Source organism: Tympanuchus pallidicinctus, unplaced genomic scaffold, assembly GCF_026119805.1.
Source record: "Tympanuchus pallidicinctus isolate F22 unplaced genomic scaffold, pur_lepc_1.0 scaffold5, whole genome shotgun sequence".
Lineage (NCBI taxonomy): Eukaryota > Metazoa > Chordata > Aves > Galliformes > Phasianidae > Tympanuchus > Tympanuchus pallidicinctus.
The window spans coordinates 43,634,162-43,654,617 of record NW_026294769.1 but is presented as its reverse complement, the minus strand read 5'-3'; the positions used below and the strand labels follow the sequence as shown (position 1 = coordinate 43,654,617).

Genomic DNA, 20,456 nt, shown 5'->3' with positions numbered 1-20,456 from the left:
TTTCTCTAGCTTTTATTTTATTTTTTTAAACCAAACTAAAATTCCATAAATTTTACAGAAAGGGTGACATTCTGGCTTCTTTATGTTTACAGGAAAGTTAGTTAACTTCTTTATGTTTACAGGAAATTCTTGACATTTATGAAGAGCTTTGGAAAATTCATGCACAGTTTCTGTTCAGCAGTAAAGAATTTGAATCGTATTAACACTGCATGTTAGTCTTAAAATCTGTGAGTCACAAGGCATCCCTTCTCACTTTCTTTCCTTACACACTGTACCCGCAGCATCAGTTGCTGATTTTATATCACTTCCACAGCTTAGAGAACTGGGCTGAATTACCAGGAGAAATGAAACATCAAACTCTGCAAAACTGAAGTAAATGAAATGAAAAAGGAGGGAGTCTGTACAGAATCACAGGCTTTGGGAAGAACTTCAAGAGGTCACTGAGTCCAACCCCTGCTAAAAAAGGTGCCCTACAAGAGGTTGCACAGGTATAACCTGTAACCTGGTAACAATACAAGAAATCTGGATCAATTGCAGTAGTGTCAAAGATTTTTTTTGTGCAATTATACCTACAAAATACTGAAATTGTATTAGACTTTCAAACCAAAAGCTTCCATTCTGATTGAAAGACTTGCCTTGTCTGTCTGTCTGTTTTTTGTACATCTCTTGGTGTAAAACTCTGAGTACCAAAAAGAGGCAATTATAGTATTAGTTTGACAAGAGTCCATTTAAAAGAAACACCTTTCCAGAAAAGGGCTTGCAATTCAGAGCAAACTGTATTTCCAGATTCAAATGCTTGAATAACTAAGTAACTACCAAGTTATCTGGATTGCTTAGAGGAAGAATTACATCAGCCAGTGATAAGTGTTTGAGTATTCACCTGAGAAAGGTAGCAAAAGCCAAAATAAAATTGTTCTTTTAAAAAATACATACTTAAAAGGAAAGAAAAATAAACATACATAAGAAACCACATTCACGTCTGTTTTCTCCTGGTTCATAACATACACCACAAATTAAACAGGAGAATTATGGTCTCTGTACTAATTGCCATGGTTGCTTCCAACTGGAAAAAAAGAAAAAAAAAAAAAAAGAAAAAAAAGGCAAACAAAAGCATACAGAAGAATTTATGATGATGTTTAATTTTATACCTCCCATGACATCTAAGTCATGTCATTTTTATAAAGGACTCCAGTGGGAAGCATGGGACCTAACACATGCACCTGCTTCAAAACCCAGATCTGAGTGTGTTTGAAAAAATATTCAGTACTGCTGCAAGCTAGATAAGGAAGCTGTAGTGCCAGCATGTATTTCTGGGAAAGGAATTTCAATGAACTTGGCTACATTGTATGCATGCAGCAGCCCTGTGGTAGAGGGAAAGTGAGTTTAACAACATGAATTTACACTGTTACACTTCATACAGAGGTTCTAGCCACCCTTACCTTCCATACAAGTGAGATGTTTAAATCCATTAAAAAACTTAAAAAGACAAAACAAGAAAGAATACTCATGTCCACATGCTCATGGAGACAAACAATACAGATATTCTTTTCCTTTGAACATGGCTGTACAAAGGAAGTATGTTAAGAGTTTAAATATTCTAAATATTTTTATATTTATTTTAAAATATATATTAAAATATTTAATATTTTAATTATTCAAATAAATTTTTATTCCAAGTTGATTCACTTTGCCTGTCCTCATCACATGTGAAATCTGATGCAATACTATCAATTTAGAGTAAAGATCAGGTAATGCATGCTTTTAACTGTATTTAGTATAACATCTAGCTTTACATGAAAACATTTCCTATTTTAAATCATAAACAATAAAGGCAATGAGAGGAAAATTAACTGTTCACTCAGATTGCCACAGGAGGAAATTCACTAATGATGCTCTCCACCTCACTTTTCATTAAATTCCTACATTCCAGAACATGAATGTTTTTTGAACAATAATCAATTGCCTTGGAAAAAAAAAATTCACACAAAAATTTAGCTTATATATGGAGAAAAGCATGTGATCATAGGCTCTAGCTCAAAATGTCTTCTCCTACCCCAAAACAGCTTTTCATAGGTTTTTTGTTTGGTTGGTTGGTTTCATTTTGTTTCGTTTTGTCTTTAACAAAGCTAAATGAATATCTGTTCTTCACAAGTACTCTTAATGGTAAGGGTTGTAATGGAAGGGCTTTACTAATTGTACTTCTCAGCATTTCTGACCACAGGTAAAGAAATGGTAGGATGGAAGACTCAGATACAGCAAAACTGTGATCCAGCAAACTGAGATCCAGCAAAAAAACAAAGCAAAAAAAAAAGGCCTAAATGATAAATAAAAGTGATGGTTTTGAAATGGCAGCTCCACATGCCTAGGAATTCCTTATGCATTTTTGTTTGTTTGTTTGTTTTAAAAAAAAGGGATTGTGCCCTCACCTTACCAAGAGAAAGTAACACATTTTAAAGACTGTCTATTATATCATGTCGATCCTGTGTCTTACGTACCCTTATCTTATCTCCATGACTGCAGTACTTTTTGACACCAAGAATACAACTCGCTAGTCTCAGCACTGCTGTTCAGGGGTGCAAATAGGAAAGAGAAGAGTGCACTGTTTCCTTTTGAACATTTATAAACTAGCAGGAATACTGCTTCAGCACAGAGTTCATTTCAGCTAACGTAAAAACTCATGTTAATGAATTTTTTAATGATGTAATTTATCAAAATGCAACATATGAGGAAGCACTGTATGGTGCGTTCTGTAAGGAAGTGAAGACTGATTTTTAAAGTTTGTGCGTTCCCAATCAGAGTAAAAAACTCTCCTGATTATTTCCTCAAATTATAATATCTAATAGTACAAAAGCTACCCAATGATATAACTTCATGAATAAAAGATATTCAAAATGAAATGTTCCTAAAAGTACGCCATTACAGTAACCCAACAGACTGCATTAAGCAAAGATGGTAACAAGATCAGAAGCATCACAGCCTCATTAAGAGTGCCTTAAATCTCAGTAGTATAACTGATAAACCAACCTGAATCAAGCTCTTAATGAATCAAGAGTACAGTACTTACCTGTATAGTTTATACCCAAGCTTCTTCTAAACTCTACAGGAAGATTTAGCTCATATTGCCTACATTTATCATGATCATATGTCTGTTTGTACTGTTCTTTAGGCATACAGTAAATCTTACCTTATCAAGTTCATCAGAAATAGCAATACCTGGAAAAAACAAAACAAAACAGATTTTTTTTTTAAAAAGAATTTAGAAACATCCTCTCCAGAAATGTATTTTACTACAGTAGATAAAAGGCTCACTCTGGAAAGTTTCCATACTGTTCTCTGAACACATCTGTATCATACAATGTATCATATTTTGTTCCACTAGTGAAACTGTCCAGAAACAAATACACTCTTAACTTTCCCAAGCTGCAACATTACCAAAATGAGTTTTAAAAGCGTTATGGATCCATACAGTAGATGCACTAGTAAAGTGACAGTGAGCTTAAGTATAACTTCTTCTACATGTTATCTAAAATTAAAACATCAGCTTAATAACTACACATGGACAAATTCTCATGCAAACCTCCCCTTGACCAACATGCATACTGCCATTACAGGGGAAAATGAGTATGACTTCCCCCTCTTTTACCACAGTTCAATGTAAAAGTATTTTTATGAAATCAGAAGAAACATATAGGGAATTTGTTTTTGTCCTTTCTGCCAGTGCTTGAGCCTTTCCTATATTTGCTTTCATCGTGTCGTAAAACTCCTTTAACTATGTCTAGCCTGTTGCACAATAATGTGCACAGAGAATTACAGACATATCTACATGCCCCAGTCACATCACACTGTGAGATCAACTACTCATATGTTTAATGCCATCACACTGAAAATTCTGTTTCAATGAAAGCAAAGCATTTCCAGGTTCCTAATAGGTTTGGTAAGAGAGATACTGAGCACAGAACTCCCAGTCAAAAAACAAAGAAAAGCATCACCTGGTGTTCAGAAGAAAGTGGGGAAGTATCCATGCATAAGAAGAATGCATACTTAGAAGTTATTTCCTAATTCATGTAGTATAATCAAGACATCTTCTAAGGATTGCAATGAGTGATATACCAAAATACGTAATTTCAGCTGAACAGAGAACTATTCTTTCTAAAATCATGCTAAAACCAGAAGCAATAAAAACCCTTTTTCCATAATGTTTTCATTTCTCACTATTTGGTAAACCTTAATTACATTTTTTTTAATATTGTACATTTAATCATTAACTCTATGTGGCTAATCCCTAATTTAGATTTCTTCTTCATGTATATTTATATTTGTAAAGCAATTAGAATTTTAAGACTTGATCAATCCATAAGAAATATGCAAAGAGCTAACAAAATATTTTCAGTCATTCAACAGCAGCAAGGTAAATTATACTGAACAAGATCCATTTGTCTAACACTTCTACTTCTCACAGCTATTAACATATTTTAATAGCTTCAGCCTGTTATTCACTCCAGGCACTACACAAAGGTCCATAAAGTAAAAGCAGCAGGTTGCACCAATGTGCAAGAGGACTTTGATGTGTTATGAAATCTCATTTCTTCAATCCCCAAAGTTGCTGGGCGTTTATTGGAGAGCAGATAAATGGAAGCAGTAAAAAATGCAATTTAAAGTTCTCTTTATATCTGCCCTGAAGCCCTGATTTCCAAAAACCAGCTCTCCATCACATTTGGTTTATTTTGCACAACCAAGGTCAAACCACTTTACAACCACAAATGATCTCTTCAAACAGACAAATTATCTTTCCTCGGCAAGTTCCTGTATTTTTAAGAAACTTCATTTTGTTTTGATACAGGTTTATTTCTTCAGATTAGAGGTTGGTCCCCTTTCCATGTGCTTTCACAGAGGATGCTCTGTGAAAAGCAGACTTCTATGTTAAGACCTGGGAGCTAAGCCAGGAGTCAGAAAATAAGCAGATCATAGAACATAGAATGGCTGTTACAATTTAAAGAATGAATAAAATAAGAGCAATTTTTCACTGTGTTGGCTCAATGATTAAGAATATTTATTTTCAAGTACGGAAAAAGAAACTACAAAAGGTAATTCTGTCATTTGCAAGACTCTGTCACAGAAAATGCTGAATGCTTTCACTATTGAAATGCTTATGTTGGTAATTGAAGATCAATACTGAAAATACAAAATGGTAAATGGGAGAAACTGTGTACAACGCTGCGCTTCACCCAATAAGATTTACTAACTCATCTCACTGTAACAATCAGACAAATAAAATTGAAAAAAAAAAAAATCAAGATTTTGAAGGAGTGCTCTGATTGCAATCTGTTTTTGTGAAGTTCCACCATTTTCCCAAAATTTACTCTGAATTCAGAAGAGAGAGTAAGATCAGTAATTCAACTTATCAGAATACCTTGTGATTCCCTCCTACCAAACTGCAAATAGTAGCTTGATATCAAATTAACTGTATTTCTTAGATAAGCAAATAGATGTATAGCAGTATCTGAGGACACCTTACTAAAACAAGATTTAAAGATTAGAAAACTTATATTTGCAATCACAGAACCAAGCCTGAAAATCTTCTCATCTCTCTTTCTATAATGTGGAATCAAGAGGAAAGAAAGTGGATTCGAAGAAAAAAGTCCATAAAGAGATTGAATCTCAGTATAGTGATTCTTCTGGAGGTGGGAGATTTACCATACTGTCACTCATGAAGATCTTTAAGTTATGGCTTAAGGCCCATAAAAAACTAAAGCCTGATAGTCAAGATGGCAGTGATGAAGTCGCTGAAAGAAGCCTAGGGGCAATCAAAAGGGACTTCAGAAGGCTGGACTGTTACCGAACAGTGCAGGAGCTTAGGGAGTGTTTTCCTCTATCCCTTCAGTGGCAGAAAGGGATACTGAGAGGCCCAGGAAAACTCATCTGATAAATACATGGCTAGGAGGTTGGTACCATCACAGGAATTTTGGCATTTTCAACCACAGGGAGGTTGTGAGAAGGTTGAACAATTTTTGGCTCAAATCTTGTTCAGTAGCACCCGTCTGAGACATAATCTGCTTGGTAAGCTTTTGTAGTTAATGGTTACCATGATCACAGTAGTAAGAGAAACACATGCGGCTAGGCAACCAGGAGAAACCATTTCTGGTTGTTGCTCTTTTTGGACATCAAGGCTGACTTATGGGGGTTGTGTCAGAGGAGTGGACCACATACATTCAATGGGCACACATAGCAGCTCAGCATGTGACAATTCTCTGATCAACTGCCCATCACCCAACAGGAGGAGCACATACAATGAACATGCTGTTGCCCCTGACAACTGAAGCAAGCAATGTTGTTGCTCCTGACATACCAAACAGAAATGCCCCTGACAACCAACTTGCTGGCACTGGCAACCAAAATGACGATATGAGGATAAAAACCCAAAATGTTTGAAGATAGAATGGGTACCCCTTCCACGAATTGTAGCCATGCAGGTAAATGAGAAGTCACTGACTGATCTGCAGCTCCCTGCAAATCAACAAGATGTCACTGGATCCCTAGTGGTGACTATCCTCACTTTATAAAACCATTATCAGGATAAGAAAGGCTTGTATAGGTACATCAATTGGAAAAGTAAAGTTCAGGAGGGCGTACCCTTCCTAGTGAGCAATATAGGTAGGCTGGTAACAAGAGACAAGGAGAAGGCTGAGATACTCAACAACTTTTTTACCTGAGTCTTCACTAGCAACTGTCCTTGCAACACACAGCCTTCAAGCAGATGGTTCAGAAAGTGGGAACAGGAGAATAAGCTCCTCTTGATTAAGTGAAGATTAGGTTCACAACCACCTGAGAAACCTGAACATCCATAAGTCTATGGGTCACGATGAGATGCATCCCAAAGACCTGAGGGAATTTGGCTGAAGCCAACTGGTAGTTGCCACACAACTCTTGATTATATTCAAAAAGTCATGGTGGTCAAGTGAAGTTCCTGGTGACTAAAAAAAGACAACGCAGCACTCAAATGAGTATAAAATATGACACAGGAAACTACCAACCTGTCAGCCTCACCACTGTGCTGGGGAAGATCATGAAATAGAACCTCCTAGATGCTTTGCCAAGATATATGGAAGACAGGGAGGTGATATGAGATAACTAGCATGGTTTCACCAAGAGCAGGTCCTGCCTGACAAATCTTGTTGCTTCTTATGATGGCATAATTTCATCAGTGGACAAAGAAAGAGCTACCAATGTCATCTATGCGGAATTCAGTAAGGCCTTAGACATGGTTCCCCCCAACAGCCTTCTCCCCACATTGAAAAGATACAAATTTGATAGGTGACTGTCCAACGGATGAGGAACTGGTTATGAGATCATACCCACAGAATAGTGGTCAGTGGCTAAATGTCTGGATGGAGATCAGTGACAAGTAGTGTCTCTCAGAAGTCAGTACTGGGACAAATGCTCTTTAACATCTTCATCAATGTATTGACTGTGCGATCGAGTGCATTCTCAGCAGATGACACCAAGTTGTGTGTGGTCAACACGCCTGAAATATCCAGAGAGCCACCCAAAGAGACCTACAAAGGCTCTACTGGGCCCAGATGAATCTCATGAGGTTCAACAAAACCAAGTGCAAGGTCTTCCACCTGGGTCATAGTAACTTTCACTATCAGTACAAGCTGAAGGATGTAAGGATAGAGCACAGTATGTGGGGTATTGGCAAGCTGGACATGAGCAAGCAATGTGCCCTTGCGGCCCAGGAAGACAACCATGCCCTGGGCTACATCAAAACAAGCATAGTCAGCAGATCAAGGACGATGATCCTGCCCCTCTGTGCTGGTGAGATCTCACCTGAAGTACTGTGTCCATATGCGGAGTCCTCAGTACAGGAGAAATATGGATCTGCTAGAACACGTCCAGAAGAGGGACACAAAAATGATCCAAAGGATGGAACATCTTCCCTGCAAGGACAGGCTGAAAGAGCTCGGACTGTTCAGCCTGCAGAAGAGAAGGCTCCAGGGAGACCTAAGAGCTGCCTATCTAAATGGGGGCTATGAAAAGGAGGGGGACAGATTCTTCAGCAGGGTCTGCTGTGATATGACAAGGGGAAAAGCTTTCAAACTAAAGAAAGATTTAGACTGAATATAAGGAAGTTTTTATTATTTTGTTTTTACAATAATGGTGGTGAGACACTGGAACAGAACAAGTTGGCCGGAGAGGTGGTGGATGTCCTGTCCTTGGAGACACTCAAGAACAGTCTGGAAAGGGCATTGAAGAACCTGATCATGCTGTACGTGTCCCCGTTCACTGCAGGGAAGTCGGGCAAATGGCCTTTAAAGGTCCCTTCCCACTCAAATGATTCAATGATTCTAACATTAACAAACATTAGCTACTGATAATACAACTCCACCAGCAGAAAGCCATAAAAAGGTGCTCACTTCATCCCACGATACTACTGCACTAAGTTTGCCCACTACTATCAATTGTCTTCTTCAGCTGCCAAACACAAATGCATTGCTGAAAATGAGAGGCGGCGGCACTGGCACTCTGTGTGCATTAAGACAATACTAAGACAAAGGTGATTTTCCAAGTGTAGGTCAGTAATGTGGACTCTAGTTTTCAAGAAGAGTTCTTCAAGTAAAAAACTCAGAAGACTGTAGAAAAGAATGTAATGTGATGAAATAGAATCATTGCATATCCCACCACAAAACTGAAAAAAAAATAAATAAACAACTGAGAGAGTACTGAAAATGCAACTAAAGAAACTGAAATCCATAATTACTGTACGGGGATAATCAGGATTTTCATCATTCTCTTTACTCTTAGCATACTCGTGGTTTTTTGATACTGTCAACTACATTGTTTTCAAGCAGCATAGTGACAACTTAAAAAAAGCATTAATTCCTACAAAGTAATGGTAAAAATGCTATGTCTGATTGCTATAACTGCTAATATCTTGTTTTTCAAATAAATCTCTTTTCATTTGATTTTGTATATCTGACAGCAAATAATTGGTTTTGCTCTCTGTACCTTGTTATAGTTATTTCTGAAGTTTCTACACACCTTTCATACAACAGCAGAAAGGAAAGAAAATTGCTTTTTATATATTCTAAATAGGAAAATATTGTAAAGACCACAGACTCCTTCAGGATTAGCTAAAATGTCCACACTAAAAAACGTTACACCTAGCATTTCAGTTCCTTCGTCACACTGTTACCTCCTTCTCATCACAACTTAATACTAAACATGAAAGTGCTAATACCAGAAAAACTAGCATACTCAGTTTGTTCAAGCTTAAATCCAACAGCTTTTTTATCCCTAGAATATAAATTACTAGGGACAACTGTTTCTGACTTCCCTGAATTTAAAGCAATTGAAGCCAAACCCTGCATGATACTGAAAGTAGAGAAAGTAGAGAAAGTGCACTTTTTCTCAGAGCAGCTCTTTCTCACTGACAACATTTGCTACAGTTCTATATCATAATATGACTGACAGCAATACAGTAATCCTACTATTCTATTTGGAAAAAAAATAAAAAAGAAAGCACTGTTACAACACAGTGGTGACACACTGGAACAGGTTGCCCAAGGAGGTTGTGGATGCCCCATCCCTGGAGGCATTCAAGGCCAGGCTGGATGTGGCTCTGGGCAGCCTGGTCTGCTGGTTGGCGACCCTGCACACAGCAGGGAGGTTGAAACAGGATGATCATTGTGGTCCTTTTCAACCCAGGCCATTCTGCGGTTCTATGATTCTATGATTCTGACTAAAGGGATGAGAGCTTTTGTTTGCCACCATCAGCTAAGGTTTACAAGCAAGGTTTACTGTGGAAATTTAGATAGCTCTCTAACTACCAATTTGATGTCTTTAAAAATCTTCCCTCTGGCAATTAATTAAGGTTGTTGAATGTTGATCAGGCATCACAAGTACACAGCCCACTCAGCTGTCCAGTGAATTACACAGACAGATTCAGGGCACTTGCTTCTACTTTTAAATGTAACGACTCTCCGTGCCATCAGGGCGCTGAAACAACAAAGTAATTGGTCTGAACACGCTTTCACAGTTCTTCAGAAACTCTCCACAGACACAACTACTGCCATCTCTGATCTGCAGCAAATCCAGACTGGAGTTGTTTGTGCTGGTAAAACCAGTCTCAGCTGAAACACTTATTCTGTCAACAGCTTAGTTTTTGAAGAAAATTGGAAGAACAAAGAACCTTCTAATTGAAAGAAAGTTCTGGCACGCTAGGATTAAATGAAATACATACACAAGTCAATACAACATAATGATGCAATTTTATACTTATCTTAATTACTGTTATCACAGCTGCATTAAATGCAGATTCCCCCAAAGCATATCATACTTAACTAGGCTTACATCTTATGGCTTCCATGTATATAAAATATTAAACTGTTTGTCAATTCTAAAAAAAAAAAAAAAAAAAAAGCAGAGATTTTTTAATTACCTGTATATATACAAAACCTTTTTTTGTCCCTTACACAGTCATCTTAGATTTCTGTTGCCTATCATCCATCCCTATGGATATTTTGCAAAAGTTAAATAGTAAGAAATAAGAAATGGAAATGACCATCTAAGCATTATAGCACCTCCTTTGATGAAAAAGCCACCTCCCAAAACGTATCTACACCATGCTAAAATGAAATTAAATCTTGCTTTTTGGTCTAAAAGGTTATCAGTAAAGAACTTTGGCTTATGACATTCTGCTTAATTTCTAGTTTATCAGAAAATTAACTTCCTATCAAAATAAAAAACACTTCGAAAAATTCACTGAATTTTAAAAATGCCTCTCTCTTTCATATGCAGTTCTCATTAGAACAGTTTCATTTGCTGCTGCTCTCATACGCCAAATACAATTAACGCAGTACAAAACACTTCTCCACTCTGTAGTATTCTTCTGTGGAAAGTGATTTCAAGATTTTGATGCTCAAAATTCAACAACAAAAAAATTCCTTTTCAAAACAGCACATACTATACGAGTTTGGGTCTTGTTGAAATGGCAAGACCTGAATTACCTGACTGCTGCATTATTCCTGAGGATTATTATGCTTGCTTAAAAACTTCCAATATCTTCACAGTCTATACGTAACTGAATTGTAGAATAGGTATTCTGATGAGAAAAAATAAGGTGTGAAACTTCAGAGACCTCTAACATTTTTACTTTTGTGCTCCTTAAATAATTGCAGGAAGAAATAACACAAAATAAAAATGAGTTGAATTTAAATATATATATATATATATATATATAGACATATATATATATATATATTTTTCTTCCAAATGCACAACATGCATCTCACCAGTCTAGTGTGTTTTAAGTCATAAGAAAAAAAAAAGCTACTACTTAAATATATGCCATACTACTATTATTCAGCCGAATGGGAATTGCAAATAGATAATGCATTTTCCTAAACATCCAGAAGATGGCCACAGAGATCCCAACAGCCGGTTTTTCCACATACCATTCAAAGCATTCTGGTTAATCTGGTTTTCACATACAGTGTTTAGAACTTATATCCACCCAAGGCAACTGTGACTTAACTCGACAAAATTCATTCTTAGGATTGGTTTAGGCCAGGGAACTTGTGGATGGCTGGCCTGCCAAACTCCTAGTGTGTCACAGGTTCTGTAACAAATACCAGGAGAGAAACAGCATTATTATTCTACCATTATTCTACCGTATTCTTCTACCATATTGCTGCTTTGAGTATGAAAACAGAAATAACTTGGCATAAATATATCAACTGTCCAGTAGTAAACTGCCACACGGCATTCTCTCACTGTAAATGAGAGGAAGCATGTTTTCCTACCAGTGGACAAGGCTATGTCAGATGTATTTGCATTTCTCACAGCAAAACCACATGCACAGGATGGTTGCCATACTACTGTTGGCAAAATGGTAAATTACTGCCTGCATGCATCATGTAGTAAGCATGAGGTAGATGGAGATTGCCTATTTCACATCAAATCTGGATTGCAAGTGATAGAAAATGGCTGTTCCAGTTACAGCTAAAAAAATGTTTCCCCTGATTTCAACAGTACATACACAGGAACCAAACCAGTTCAATCATTTCTGTGCTGGAACACTGTAACAGATTTGTCATTGACTGGCATAATAAACATTCTGATGTTACTTATTTACAGCTAGTTATTTTACAGCTTTCCAAATTAGTCCTATTTTCTCCAGTAATAATTCAGTGCTTTTTGTTGCAAGTGAGGCCATATATCCCTATATTATTAAATAACTATACATAAAGTTTTTGTAGGGGAACCCATCTTGAGTTGGGTAATATTCCTCCCAACATTTATCCATGCAAGGAAAAGTAAAACAGTGTAATCTACAAGGCACCACACGCCAGCAAAGCAGCACAATTTACATCAGTACAGTCACTATATCTAAGAAACATTGATTTGAACTCTTCTCCCAGTGGTGACTTAAAAAAAAAGAAGTAATAAAGTAATAATTAAATTCCCAGAATAAGAATTTGTGCTTTTGACTTGCAGTAATTTGATATATAAACTTCTGAGTAGATCCAATGGTTCCACGTTTAGGTGAGCAATGAATTAGAGAATGAAATGAAATAGATACAAAATGCAAATACTGAGTCCCAGACACTTTCCTAGGTTAAGCTCATCTCAGAAAAGAAAATCAGCGCTGAATAACTTTTCACAACTCTCCGTTTTAAAGAAAGGCGTACACACTACAGTAGCTTAGTTATGGTGTGCAGCCTGTCACTAGCAGTCACTCGTTAAAGATAACAACAGGATGGGGAATGGTTTGAAACTAAAAGAGAGGAGATTTAGATAAGGTATTAGGACAATATTTTTTACTCTGAGTGATGAGGCACTGATACAGGCTACTCAGAGAAGCTGTGGATGCTCCATTCCTGGAGTCATTTCAGGCCAGGTTGGATGGGGCCCTGGGCAACCTGATCTGGTGGGTGGCAGCCCTGCCCATGGCAGGGGAATTGGAACTAATTGATCTTCAGGGTCCCTTCCAACCCAAGCCACTCCATGATACATTCTATCATAAAGTCATAGTCCACCTTCCTGCTACTCTCTGAATGAATGACAGCTATCTTTTTCTAAGGATTAGAAAGTACCACACATAAGACTGAAGTCACACAAAGCCCAGTTCTCCAGGAAATTTTTAGCAAGTCAAATACTGCTCCAGAAAAGGACACTATAACTCAAAAAGAGACTAGTTCTGAAATTTCAAGCATGCTGGATCAGAATGGCACATACCTTAATAACAGTAATTTAAAATGTAACATCTGTAGGAAAAAAATATAACTGAAATCACTAGGATCTCCCTGCCATATAAACCACATTTTATAATCGAGCTGCAATAACTATGTTCACATTCTTCCTGTTTCAATCTCAGACAATATCATTATTTAGTACTATTACTCATAAATCACACTAAAAGCAAATGGGTTTTACAAGCAAAAGTAGTACTGGATAACAGCTGCAGTACTGAGATAAAATTATCTTCCTTAAAAGTTTGATCAAGCTTATCTAAAAATGTCGATCTCACAATAAATCACAAACACTGATCTCACACAAAAATAACACAATTTTAAAGTTCAGCCTGAGTAGAAGGAGAAAATCTCTACAGAATACTGATGACTAGTTTGGTGGTTCAACTAAAAGAACACATTTAGGACTACATGCACTTATCACGTGTAAGTCATTGTTAACAGACTGCAGCGTATTTAGTGTGTATGACTAAAAAAAATGTTAAAGTATTATGTCCTAAAACAATGCCACCTGAAAGAGGTGATTGATAAAAGTCAAGTTACATGTCATGCAAGTTGTATTTATGGTTCAATCAGCATCAGAAATACCTGGTTTCAATAGGAAAATTTAGAGGTCTTCGATAGATGTTAGCAGCATTCCATTCAAGTAAATTTTCTATAACCAATCTGTACATCATTAACGAACTTCTATAGTGTAGAAGTGAACTAGTGAGAACCTATTTTAATGTGTTTCAGAGACTGCTAAATACACGGAAGTAGTTCATGGTGTATACCTATCATCTCACATCCTACATACAGGTTCATCCAGAAACAGAATATATTTTAGTATTTTTTTTTTTTAACAATATTCTAATCATTTTTTAAAAACTAGTTGTACCTTTATTGTTACGATTTTGATTCTTGCTGCTTATCCTTACACATTTCTCCTTCTAAGGCTATTATGGACATAAAACAGCAACTAATTCTGGTATTATGAGAAGTATCAGCTGGAGGTACACTGGAGGGATTCAGAACTCTTTCATTCTTAAAGATACTCAAAAGGCCTCTGGACATGCGCCTGGTAAACTGGTGCTAAGCATGCCTGCTTGAGCAGGGGGCCGGATCAATAACGTCCAGAGGTCTCTTCCAATCTCATCCAGTCTGCAATTCTGTGATTCCTCATGGTACCCTTACAACAATATTTCCTACTGGAATGCAGTTGGCTTTCTGATTTACTGATTGTTTATTGACTGATTATTCCCCCTCTAAATTAAGAGATAAAGAATACTATTTTTTTTTCTGTTGGTTATAGCTAAACATCATTATTTCTGGGATTCCCTGAAACAGAATCAGATGGGTTCCCAAATAGCTTTGGTTAATGTTAACTTACTACCCTTTTTCTGACCTTAGAATGTCTGCCAAGTTCAAAGTAAGATAAATTTGCTTCTTGCCCTCTAATTTCTAGTACACACCTGGACTCAGCAAGAATCCATACATTAATAAAACGTTGGTTAACGTTGGATAAATGCCTATTTGCAACTGTGAAAATATATCCTATCTCAAAGTAGAATACATTAAGCACCATCAAATGCTGTTACTATGTGCAAACTAAAATGTACAATATGTACACATTTTCATTATGTACTCCAATTGTTCATACAAAAGATGTTCACAAAGCAGTCAGACACATCTACTTCGAAGCAAGCTCTTACTGATTTAATCCTTATTTTCTTCCAGTTATAACACACAATTCACTGTTTTCCATCTTTGTTTATGTACCTTTCTAACCTTGGAAGTCTAAGGATAAAGACAGGTCTATTTATGAGCAAGAGCCTTAGCTATGCAGGAGATTTTAACTCTATTTAAAAGGCCAGAAATGGAAATAGAAGAGTATATATCTTATAAAACTTCTTCTTAATGATCTGCAGAGGAAGAAGGATAGTTACAGTAAAGACTGATCTCTTGATTAAAGAAAATGAAATATGCATAAGGGAAATGCAGTATATACCTGTATGCCATTTCATTAACCAAAGACTGTCCTAAATAATTGACTTGATAGTTCAAAACGCACCCCCATAACACACAGGTCATTGGAGAAGCAAGCAAAACCCAGATTTTCCAAATGGGTTGATGCTGGGAGGAAGAGATTAAAAGTGGAAGATTGGCAAGGAAGAGGGGAGAGGTGATGAGGACAGAAGTCCTGCAAGGAGGACTGTAAATATGTTCAAGCGATTTCGCAGCTAGGAATACGCAAAATCTGTAGAGTAGCACTGTGGAAAAATACATATATTATAGCTGCTGCTGTTTGTCCTCCGTGTGTTTCACAAGTATAACATCTCTGTATAGATAATGTAGGTGTTTGGTAGAGTTGGAAGTACTCTACCAGGCACACTTGAGCTACCTGCTTGGTAAAGAGAAGATCAAAACAGTGAAGATTGCAGCGTGGTGATAAACCCTTGATAAACAGGCATACGCTGCAGGCCAGGTATCCTTTTGCATGGATCAAGATTAAAACTGCCCGTGTTTCTCCCGCATGTCTGCCTCTGCCCAAGTATTGCTTGGGGATACCCTCAGTTGGAGAAAGAACAAAAATAAATTTACTCTGCACTTCAGCCATGGGTTTGTGGCTTTCCTGTTGTCCTTCTGTGCTGACTCACAGTTGACCACAAGAAGATGTTTATTTGAGTCACCAAGTTCCTATGCATATAGACTGTAACAATGGCAATATTATCTTCCAGTCTTTCAACATATCTTTAGCATTAGGTGTGAATTCACTGTTGTGGGTTTTTCTGGATGTACTGGAACACAAAATTACTCATATGTTATCTTGACAGGACTTAGGAGGATGAAGATTTTGTGTGAAATGTACAGGTTTCTCTCAAAGCTGAGATTTAACAATAAATAAAGCAATCTAAACAAGAGTTTAATTCATAGCCTGTGTCAGTTGTATAGGAGGCAGTGAAGTCCGTAGAGTCCTAGAATACACTATAAGATCCAAAGCATTTCTTTAAAATTTCATTCTGAAATGAATTCCAGAACTTGATGGAAAAAATCATTTAACTTCACACATTCAACTTCATGTGGCGCTTCTCCCTGTTAAAAGTACTGAAAAATTAAATGCGTTGTAAAAAGCCACTGATAGTATGTTGTGATCCATTTGCACACTCAACTAGTTATTTATTGAGCCCACTCCACTGCCTGCCACATACTGCTTGGAAACAAGGTTAGTATCTAATGCAGCATTAGATTTACAGACTTTATGGACATGCCTGTAACAATCCAAAGCATTGAGTAGCATGCGCAAAGCAAGCAGTAACACTGAAGAAAGTAGCTGTAGAAACCTCTCTCAGCTCTTAAAAAATTCACCATAAGGGATAATCGAGCCCAGAGCAGGATGAGTTTCACATCTTTAACTTGTAATGCTCTAGATATGTCTCTTCATTGAATCCTTCGGAGATATTTGCTAAATGTAATTTCAGTTCCCCGTAAAGAAACCATAAGACCAGATTCATTTTTAAAATTATCTCTCTTCTTTTTTTCCAAAAATTTCATGTATTTCATTTTGAATCTTTATTTTGTATCATCCTAATATGGAAGAAATCACAGCACAGAGCGGAGTTATTTCCTGAAATAACGTGAAAATGGGAAGCACAGATATTGAAAACAGGACATATAGTTGAGAATTAATCTGACACAAGTGTTTAAATGATACAGCCAAAAAGCCTAAAGTGAAAATGAATAACAACTTATCAAAGAACAAAAATAAATTCACAAGAAAATGTACTATAAATACATTAGGAGAGGAGGACAAAGTAAAATGCAGAACTACTACATCAAAGATAAGGGAAACAAATAATGGATGATACAAAGAAATCTCGATATCTACTACTTCCACTGCTTCAATCCTTACAATAAAAGATCATAGTCACAAGTTCCTAATGACAGTAATTCTAAGATGGGTGAATTACAGGCCAGATGAGGGAAAGCTGAAAGATATTTTGGTAGTTCAGATACATTCAAGTTGGCAGAATCTTGTGATGTTCATGCTAGAGTACCTACCAAACTAGCCAAAGAAATCCCAGAACTATTACCAACTGTCTTTCAGGAATCGAGGACAGGAAAGGGGAAACACCACATCTTTATTTAGAAAACAAAAAGGAAAGAAGAGGAATTACTAACCAGCCAGCCTACAGGTGATAGCAGCAAAAATATTTGACAAAATTGTTAAATAAACAGTTTATGGACCTCTAATGGATAGGGAAGGTGATAAGAACCAGCTGACATGAATTACTCAAGAACAAGTCATGCCAAATCAATCTAAGTGCTTTCTCAACTCGGAAACTTGCCTAGTGGATAAGAGGAAGAAGTAGTAAAATACTTAAGCTATTATAAGACTTTTTTGCTATCCTAGATGATAGCCAAATCAGAGAATTACATTCTAGGTGTAATCACTGCTAGGCAGATAACATCTGGTGGGAAAACTTACTACTTACTGAGTAGCTTTCAAGGGCTGGTTGTCAGATCTGAAATGGAATCATGAAGTAGTCTGAAAATATTTCCAGTAATGATCTGGATGAAGAAACAGAAAGTACATTTATGAAAGTGAACGTTACATCAGGTTGCAAGTGAATTAAAGCACTCTGGGGGGGTAAGACAAAAAGTCTGCATTACCTTGGCAAATCATCAGAAAACATCAAGTACTAGCAAGAATTAATGAAGAATGTATCATCTGTGAAATAACTACAAAAACCTGATTCCAACAATATTGACCAGGTATATTCACCTCCAGCCCAAGCACAGGACTCTGAAGAGGTGCAGTATTAGAAAACTCCTGCTACAAAACTCTTTGGGAAAAAAAGAGGCACAGAATGCTGCTAAGTACATGTTAGATATGAGAAAGCAGAAGTTTATTAGAAGCTACACAACACTCAGAAGGAAAGACAAAAGATGTAGGACTGAAAAGAGATTTGTATTTTATTACTGAATTCTCATGTCTGATCACGTATTTCGGGACAGTAAATAAATAGCCCTCTGTGAAACTGAAAATAAGTTGTTTCTGAATCTGCGTTATCTGTGTTACTCCTGGTTACAAGGACAAAGGTTTGAAATTGCCAGACACATCACAGTAGTACTGTCAAGCAATGGTGGGGCTGCAAATCAGAGACCAAGTCAGGAAGAGTTTCAGCTCCTTAGAGGAGAAAATGCAGACAGAGTAGCTAATGGGAAATGTATTTGAAGAGTCCTGTAACAATACTACTCCAGTTAATATAAATAGGAAAAATTCTCAAGCTATAATTCATGCGATCAAGCTAAAGCACGAGCAGGAGAGGGCATCTGGGCAAGCTAGTTTTAGTTTTGACCCAAAATAGGAAAAAAAAAATTCTCAAAATTATTTACAAGACAGATTTTCTATTTTTCATTCATCTCTTCTTCTGACATCATCTGCAATTTCTTCACCGAATCAAGAAGTGACAGGGATAAAACTTAATGAAAGAAGAAGCCAAGTAGTTGTCATTCAAATGTCTCCCAGATCATATCATACATAGTTCTCATGCACCTTAGCGGAGTACATTTCACACTTTGATAACTGCTAGCAGGATTTGCTTCCATCAAGGTAATTCAACCTAGCATCTTATTTCTGAGCTATTCCTTCTATGGGCATGCTATTTGTAAACATTGCTTCTGTTTCACTATGTCTCTTGAGGAACAATCCTTAGGTTCTTGTTGATGAAGCCATAGGTTACCAAGTTTCTAAGTATCTATTTAAACTACCTGAAATGCTTCTGAAAATTGTAAGGAACTAATTAGGATCAAGGCCATGAAACACTGTTTTTCAATAACAGGTCTGATCTCCATCTCCAACGCATTTAAGGTTTCACAAACGGTTATCCTATCCATTAACCTCTACAGGAGTAGCTGCTGCATGTACACTGCTGTACAGCAGTACACTACCACACATTCCTGCCATTTTCCTTAAAACAGGTTCTTGTGTTTTATCTCTTTATGAGCTAATTCAACTCACTAAGCTGGCAGAAATTAAAGGCAAAAACAACCAAAAAAAAAAAAAAAAAAAAAAAAAGGTGAAGGGGAAGTAGTTTCAGGAAGTAGGAAAGCTGCTACATTGCCTCAGACATTCTGCAAACCTCCTCAACCAGAATCCAACTGCAAATGTGAGTGAACTTACTCTCAATAGGATAGGAGATCACCTTCTTGATATTTATGCTTCCAGATTACAATTTAGGCTGCATGGTTACATTAAAAAACTAAAATCATTCAACTTACTGCGAGAAAGATTCTCAAGGGCTTTTCCAAGTTTTTTGCTCTCTTGAAGAATATGATTTAGCTCATCAAAATCATGGTTCTCCGGTTTTGTCCTCCAATCCCACTTAGGATGCTCTATTGACCTTGGCACTAAATATACACAGATATATACATGAAGTTTAGATTTGGTAGTTCAGACTCCTACAGGAAAAAAAAATAGCTGTACAATGTGTTTACAAGCTCAAGAATCTTGAGTGGAAACTGTTTAATTATCCTCTTACTTAACAGCTGGAAATATTTTCTTTGGTCAACGTGAAATAAAAGTGAAAACACCTGTGAGCAAATACATACTCTGGATGACTATGACTGAATTAATTGGCAATCAGCAATAATCAATGCTAACAATTAAAAAATAATAAAAATTCTGAAACTTACAGAAAATAAACTTAATCTTTGGGAAATTCAGTCCAAAATTCAGTTTTCTACATGTTAATTACTACTGAAACCTTTGACTAAAATTCAAAAGAAGTTTTTCAGCTGAACAACTTTCAGAAATGAGAACAAAAAGAATGTCTCTGGATCTACTGACTTCTGAACTAAAAGCAATTGTCGGGTTGTTTCCAAACACAGCATTGCCATGCTGAGAAGCACACACACTGCTGTGAAGATGATTACGTTTAGTTTACATTCACAACATAAAGAACCAGCTGCATTTATCAGTGGTTGATCGCTACTCCCCTAAGAATAACTTCAAAAACAGAGCGCACAAAGATACATTCAATGCCTGCTGGCCAGCTTTGAAATATTAATTTTCAATATTGATAGCTGTTAACTAATTTATGATTACAAACATCATTTTCATTAATCACTACAAAGAAAACTTGCAGACTCCTAAAGACCGTGTGAAAAAAACACCAAAGGTATCTCATGATCATTGGCAATTTCAAAGTGTTTTTATAATGGTAT

General features: G+C 36.7%; 1 protein-coding gene across 3 annotated transcripts in view; it reads right to left on the bottom strand.

Annotated features, from left to right (window-relative positions):
* Window positions 1-20,456, bottom strand: part of CUNH8orf34 (chromosome unknown C8orf34 homolog) — a 160,370-nt gene that overhangs the window by 99,982 nt on the left and 39,932 nt on the right. For all 3 annotated transcript variants that reach the window (XM_052704903.1, XM_052704904.1, XM_052704905.1), the window contains exons 4-5: window positions 19,512-19,640; window positions 3,185-3,213 (exon numbers count right to left, since the gene is read on the bottom strand). In XM_052704903.1, coding sequence (XP_052560863.1) covers window positions 3,185-3,213; window positions 19,512-19,640 — 158 coding nt within the window. The remainder of the gene's footprint in view (window positions 1-3,184; window positions 3,214-19,511; window positions 19,641-20,456) is intronic.